The 7283-nt window shown below is 37.3% G+C and overlaps 1 protein-coding gene across 1 annotated transcript; it reads right to left on the minus strand.

The window, feature by feature from the left end:
* Window positions 1–966: 966 nt before the first annotated feature.
* On the minus strand, window positions 967–7030 carry LOC141443533 (uncharacterized). Its single transcript, XM_074108843.1, has 3 exons — window positions 6935–7030; window positions 3695–3883; window positions 967–1227 (listed from the first exon to the last, which is right to left on the minus strand). Exons 1-3 carry the CDS (start codon window positions 6983–6985, stop codon window positions 1078–1080), a joined length of 390 nt encoding a protein of 129 aa, XP_073964944.1. The 5' UTR covers window positions 6986–7030; the 3' UTR covers window positions 967–1077.
* Window positions 7031–7283: the final 253 nt, after the last annotated feature.

Here is a 7283-nt window from a genome sequence, read left to right on the forward strand (position 1 = left end):
AGTTGTTAATTAACATACCTCTGAACATTGAAGATTGAGAGAAACTGATAATTTTAATGGTCAAAAATTTTAGATAACCCTGAAATATCCCTTTGAGCTATGGAACAGTTTGAAAAAAAAAATCTGTGACATTTACATAGCTCTGTGATAAGTTTCTGATAATCAATCTTACTTACCATTTATGCTTATTCAAAAAAAGACAGAAACAACAATTCGATGAACAACAACTTCTAAAGAAACCTAAACCTTACTTCTTTAAGCGTGCTTCTTAAAACTCGGATAACTCACGTCTTAAATCGAGCTTAGCTCGATATGTTTCGGGCTAAGTAGTAGCCCTTCATCTAGGAGCACACGACACGGCGGCTGTTGCAAAACGCTGCGCACCACCGCTCTGGTCGCGCGAGCTAAACTCCATTTAAGTCGTGAGTTATCCGGGCTTTATTCCATTAAGGGGATCCCATGCCCCAATGACCTTCGATCTGAATTCCTTGGTTTTCTAATGTTTTTTGTATCTTATTATATTAACAACAACGGCTTTAAGCTATATAGCATCCCATATTTACTTCAAAGTTTATTGTCTTCGAGATATTTGGCATCAAAGTTGAACAATTTTAGGCCAAAAAACTGGTTTTCTGGCCATAACTTTTGTGTTCATTAGTTTCAAATGAAAACCCTCGACCAGTTTTTAGGTACGTAAAAGATGAACCCAAATATGTAGATTTCGTATATGTTAGATCTTTCACGTCGATAGATATACGAAATAAGTGTTGTTTCAGACAATGTTTAAAAAAATCATACAAAATGAAGTATACATTTTTTTCAAAATCCGGTAGACAAAAATGGAGATAAAAGATTGGAGAACCGATAGCCGTTTGACTTATAAATCTATCTGTAGTACAAAAAGTAGGAGATACGATTCAAAACTTGTCAAAAATCGATGAAAGCCCCTTAAATATAAGTAAGTCTCAGTATTCAAATTAGTTCATTGAAATTATCGACCTCTGCAAAGTATCACCTGGATCAATCACTATAAAACGTTTCTCTCAAATACGAAGAGGTCTTTCTAAATAACAGTGTTTAGTAGATGTAAGAGACGCCGTTGCAACAACCACAGGATGGCACTGCGGGCACCACGAGCTCGGGCGCGTTGGGCAAAGTGTTGGACAGCAAGTTGGAGACGAGCAAGAGTTGGAGGGTGTTGGCCAGATTGTTGGCTACACTGTTGTCCTGAAAAGAAATTTGAGGTTAGACGGGTTCTACGGGTCTAAGGTGGTCGAATATGTGCATGGTCTCAATGTGTTTGGTGAAGTGTACTTTATATTTAATGGAATTATGATTCTCAAGTCTATGAAAGTTGAAAAAGGATAATGGTTTAAAACCTTTTTGAGTTTAAATCTCGCTGTAGAATTTTCTCTCTCAATTATTATAATATTATTTCTCAAAAATGTCCGTAAAAGATGACATTATTCTTTACATATCAGAAGGTGAAGTGCATAGTTTATGGTCAGCGAAAAATTAAAAGTTAAAAGGTTGCAGGTGGCGCTAGTTCGACAATAATGAATTAGCGCGCCTGCAATCAGTCACTTTTTTTTTTAAAGTTAAAAAGGCCATGGAAATGTTGGCACAAGTCGTATGTATATACAGCGAAGTCTAATGGCCGGTATCAGGTATTTTGTTGGAACTCCGGACTGTTTCTATTGGGTCTGAAAAATACACCTGCAGTTTATTTTTAATAAAAAAAGGCGGGAAAGCATAAGAAAAATATTGGAATAAAAATTAAATTATAATATATTTTGAAAAAAGTTTATTCTATTTCAGAATTATTCACCATTTTGAGAAAAGCTTTATATTAGTCTCGGCTGGAATAGCAATTGCTGGCTTCGTATTAGTTAATACTCATACTCAGCCAGCAATTGCCTACTTCCAGGCCACGACAAAAATCTACTATTAATGAAAATGCCCATTATTATATTCGTAGCTTTCTGATTACAGACGAATGCATCTCTAATATGCTTATGTACGTTTTGCTGCGTAACTCTTTGAAATAGGCATGCTTGGATAGACATTGTTCGTTCAACTAGAGAGACGAAAATTGGAATTCAAGGAAACGTCTTACGGTTTAGGAGACTTTTGTTGTGTTGTAGGTGTTTCTATTATAATGTATACGTTAATTATTAATCCTATATAAACTGAAAAAAAAACTATAACGTCTGGGATTCTGTGAAGCCTGCCTTTGCCACCACACGAATTCAAGACATTCTCAACACACACCGACAGAATATTTACAAATATCACCCAAGTCGCTACCAACTATTTTTGGTTTATAATCTGACTGTTCACTTTGCCAACCTAGATGTATAAACTTGTTTATAAATGACCTTTATAACCGCAGCCTTATGATTTCGTTACCATCCTTTTCGTTACTGTCCATTTTTAAAACACAATATATATATTTTTTATCTCATCGAAAATGAAGAAATGTTCTTATTTTTAAATGTGCAATAGATAATTAATTAGTTCAGGTTTTTGGATAAAAACAATGCGTCTTATAAACTTCGTAGTTTTGAAGTGGTAGGAAATAGTGAGACGTTTTTGCCATTAGGTAAGAATGGATCAAATATATGTCTGTTCTTTCAAATTTGTGAATATTTCCTGGTAAACATCAATAATTATGATAATTTACTACATTTGTAAGGAAGTATAAAATAAATTTACCTATTTATACCTTCAAATGATTTAATCGTTAAAAGTTTATGGTAACGAAAGGGAGGAAAGTTCGAGGTTAACCCATATTAAAAACAGAATATTTCTTAAATTCCTGCACATTTTACAAAACTATTGCCTAATAAAGGTACCAAACTAAATAAAAATAGTTCAGTTACCTAAATAGTCACTGATTATTTAAAAAACGAAAAAACTCTTATAAAATCTGTTGGTAGCACTGTGAAAATAAATGCCCTTTTGTGATTGTATGATTCCGATCTTGCTGATCCGCCACCCGCCACTTCTGTATTATTCTGTGCTTCTGTCATCCTATTCTTTGTAATTTTATTGTTATCGTCTTATTATTCCATAACAACAATTATGTTAGGCGACGGCTCCACTGAAGAGGCTGAGACGAGAGGAGAAGAGACGTGTAGGGATCGACAATCTCTACACGTCTGATGTTAATGAGGCGGAGACGAGATGTGTATTCAACTGATATGATTGGTCCCTACACGTCTCCTCTCCGCTCCGCTCGTCTCCGCCTCAGTGGAGCCGCAGCCTAACCATTCTTTAACTCAATAATTTATTCAAAAGTTTTATAAATGTATATACACGTGTTTACAACGTTGACATATTTGTTATTGAATTAAATGCTGTAGTGTGAAAGACAAAAAACAGTAATAATTTATTGAGTTTTTAGGGTTCGTTGTGATCACGTCTTTAGAAGTCTAGGAAAAATAAGTAAAAAGTAAAAGTAATGTAAATGTAATATACTAAATGTAATGTAATTTTTTTTTATTCGACTGGATGGCAAACGAGCAAGTGGGTCTCCTGATGGTAAGAGATCACCACCGCCCATAGACACCTGCAACACCAGGGGGATTGCAGACGCGTTGCTAACCTAGAGGCCTAAGATGGGATACCTCAAGTGCCAGTAAATGTAATGTAATGAAAATTTAAATGTAATGTAAATGTATTTTTTTCTTACCTGGATGATGTTAGTGCCAGGCAGAGCATACTGTCCATTGACGATAGCAGGGGAGATCAAGCCGGGAGCGAGGCCAGGGATAAGGTTAGTGTAAGCTGGTTGGTTGACCAAGACCTGGCCGGGGAGGATGTCCACGCCGCCGCAGCCGCATCCGGGCACCACGTTTCTAAAGACCGGGGCAGCCATGACCTAGAAGCCAAAGAAACGCTGTTTGTCATCATCATCAGATCAATGGTTCGCGGCTGGATCAGGACGGTGGGCTGCTGTGTCTCGACAACAGAATTTGACTATTTTTTCTTTCATAAATAATTCATGTTGTCGAACAGGAAAACAATTTTTAAGCTACCTTTTCATATAGCAGAGTTATAAAGGTTTGAAATTCAAGATTAGACAGAGAGACTTACTTGCATGTGACGTCACACGCAAGTAGCGCCACTGCTGCATAGAGAAAAGCGTTTTGGAAAGGGACAGATATATAGATTTTTCAAAAAAACACTGTATATCCAATTTTCAACCGAATTAATTTTTCTCTTGTTATTATATATATGGCAAATTCAGTAGTTGTCAAATACCGTACGATAAATGTTTTGCGAGATGATGGAGGAAAGTAAAGTGAAGCCGTGGTGGCCTAGTGGTTTGAGAAGCCGTGGTGGCCTAGTGGTTTGGGAAGCCGTGGTGGCCTAGTGGTTTGACCTATCGCCTCTCAAGCAGAGGGTCGTGGGTTCAAACCCCGGCTCGCACCTCTGAGTTTTTCGAAATTCATGTGTGGAATTACATTTGAAATTTACCACGAGCTTTGCGGTGAAGGAAAACATCGTGAGGAAACCTGCACTAACCTGCGAAGCAATTCAATGGTGCGTGTGAAGTTCCCAATCCGCACTGGGCCCGCGTGGGAACTATGGCCCAAGCCCTCTTGTTCTCAGAGGAGGCCTGTGCCCAGCAGTGGGACGTATATAGGCTGGGATGGAGGAAAGTAAAACAAGTGTACCTATATAACGTATTCTACCTACTGTTCCTTGAAGCCGTGGTGGTAAATAAATCAACCAGGACGATTTCTCTCAAGCTTTCACATTATACTGGTAATAAGTATTAGTAGAATTAATACGTCAAAACGAAATTGTGCTCGCATTAAAACATATTCCAATATTTTGGACAAAGCTAATTGAAAAGGAAAAACATTTTTTAAAGCACCCTCGAGGCAACAGACGAGTAAAACGTACATTTCAATTTCTGAGTTGCCATGACAAAAAAAACAGGTTTCAGAAAAAGGGTAACTAGTCTAAAGTCCCACAAAAAATTCTGCACGTAACGGTTTTTTAACCCACGCCGCGAAAAGAGAGGTAAGTATAAGTTTGAAGCTACTGTCCGTAGCACTGTAGCTCTCAAACGCAAGGACCGATTTCAATTCGGTTTTTTTATGTAAAAGCGAGTTTCCTTGGTGAGGTTATTAGCTATATTTGATAGAAAATGGTTGGGCCGTTTTTGAGATATAAAATTTGAAACGACAATGTCAGGGGTTTTCAACTTTTTTAAGTTTGTTAGTTTATTGGTCGAAATATAACCTAAAAAGATTACGTTACAAATGGGTTCCTGTAATACCGCAAATTTTATACTAAGAAAAGTCAAGTAGTAACTACTTTTTCGGGTTCCATGGATTCTGTAGCCAAAGGATGGCAAATGTAACTCTATTACTGTCGGTACGCTGTCAGTCTGTTCATCACAATGCCATATATTGAACACAACAAATTGATACGGTGAAGTAACAAAAATTAAAAAATTAAACAAGGTAGACAATAGGCGGCGATCGAAGGTAATTCTTGACAGCTAATTTGATAAGCAATCAAATTAGAACAGGCTAAAGAAGGTAAACTTTTATTTAATTCGTGTTTCCATCAAAAGGTGCAGAATTTGATGGTGGGATCTTAACCTATTATAACAGTTGATTGAAAAAAAAAACCGGTCAAGTGTGAATCGGACTCGTGCAACGAGGGTTCCTTACAATGTGAATATTATTATTATGAGAAGCGTTAAACAAGAATGTGGGTTTACGAACATATAATAACATGAGTTTTTTAAATATGTATTTTATATACAGTTACATGCACTGCTTCATGTTCACACATATTTACATATTAGCCTTTTTTTTCTTATCTTTGCAGACACACTGAACAACAAAAACGGCGCTAAATGAAATCTTTTATAAATCATAAATAAGTACTAATCATATTTTTTTGAATTCAGAGACAAACTCAACGTGTTGGATTTTATCAAAATTGTTTGAAATTGATATCTAATGTCGAATAAATCATCATCTCAACTGATTCTAGAACTGAAGTTCAATCAAATTTTAATTGTTTTTAACCACCGACGCAAAAAGAGGGGTGTTATAAGTTTGACCGCTATGTGTGTCTGTGTCTATCTGTAGCACCGTAGCTCTTAAACGGGTGGACCTATTTGAATGCGGTTTTTTATTTGAAAGCAGGTTTTTTAGTGATGGTTCTTAGACATGTTCATCAAAATCGGTTAAGCCGTTTATGAGATATTGAACTTTGAAGTGACAAAGTTGGGGGTTTCCCAACATTTTGTTGGTTAGGTTATGTTTTTAAGAGAGAGATGTTACCTTTTTTTTTAATTGACCGGACTTAGACTTTTAGTAAGTATTGCTCGAATATAATAATGAATAATCAACAACAAAATCTTTAGGTATGCAGGTCAAAGTTTTCGGTTTTTGAACGCGTTATATAGACATAGGTCCTGTTTCACCATCCATTGATTAGTGTTAACCGCCGGTTTAATGTGATGCCGTCTCCGTCTATTCGAACAAAACAAACAGAGACGGCATCACACCTAACCGCCAGTTAACACTAATCAATGGATGGTGAAACAGCCCCATAGTGTATTTTATTATACACATGTACTTACATCAATAAGAAGCCGTGGTGGCCTAGTGGTTCGACCTATCGCCTCTCAAGCAGAGGGTCGTGGGTTCGAACCCCGGCTCGCACCTCTGAGTTTTTCGAAATTCATGTGCGGAATTACATTTGAAATTTACCACGAGCTTTGCGGTGAAGGAAAACATCGTGAGGAAACCTGCACAAACCTGCGAAGCGATTCAATGGTGCGTGCGAAGTTCCCAATCCGCACTGGGCCCGCGTGGGAACTATGGCCCAAGCCCTCTTGTTCTGAGAGGAGGCCTGTGCCCAGCAGTGGGAAGTATATAGGCTGGGATGATGTACTTACATCAATAACTGCGAACTGGACGCAAACGAGGGTAATGATTTTGGAGTACATATTTACAATAATCTTCAATAACTACGAAAACAAAATATCGAATGATGTTATTTTAATAGAAAAGCTAGTATTTATAAGTAACGGTTAGGCAAATTTTTAGATAAATAGGCATGAATTCCTAATCGTTACTATAGATAAGATAAGTAATCGGTTGCAGAATATTTACTAGTAAATTTATGGCTTGGCAGCTTTATCATTATTGTGCAATGCAAGTCTAGGCACGGTAGTGCTCAGCCAAGTACATCATCCCAGCCTATATACGTCCCACTGCTGGGCACAGGCCTCTCAGAACAAGAGG

The sequence above is a fragment of the Choristoneura fumiferana genome, chromosome 27, assembly GCF_025370935.1.
Source record: "Choristoneura fumiferana chromosome 27, NRCan_CFum_1, whole genome shotgun sequence".
In the NCBI taxonomy this organism is placed as follows: domain Eukaryota; kingdom Metazoa; phylum Arthropoda; class Insecta; order Lepidoptera; family Tortricidae; genus Choristoneura; species Choristoneura fumiferana.

Excerpts from the sequence above, each read along its gene's own strand:
- LOC141443533 (XM_074108843.1), bottom strand. The coding sequence starts at position 6,985 with ATGTACTCCAAAATCATTACCCTCGTTTGCGTCCAGTTCGCAGTTATT. Across the intron at positions 3,884-6,934 it reads TCCAGTTCGCAGTTATTGAT|GTCATGGCTGCCCCGGTCTT; the intron begins GTAAGTACATCA and ends TTTGGCTTCTAG. Across the intron at positions 1,228-3,694 it reads CTGGCACTAACATCATCCAG|GACAACAGTGTAGCCAACAA; the intron begins GTAAGAAAAAAA and ends ATTTCTTTTCAG.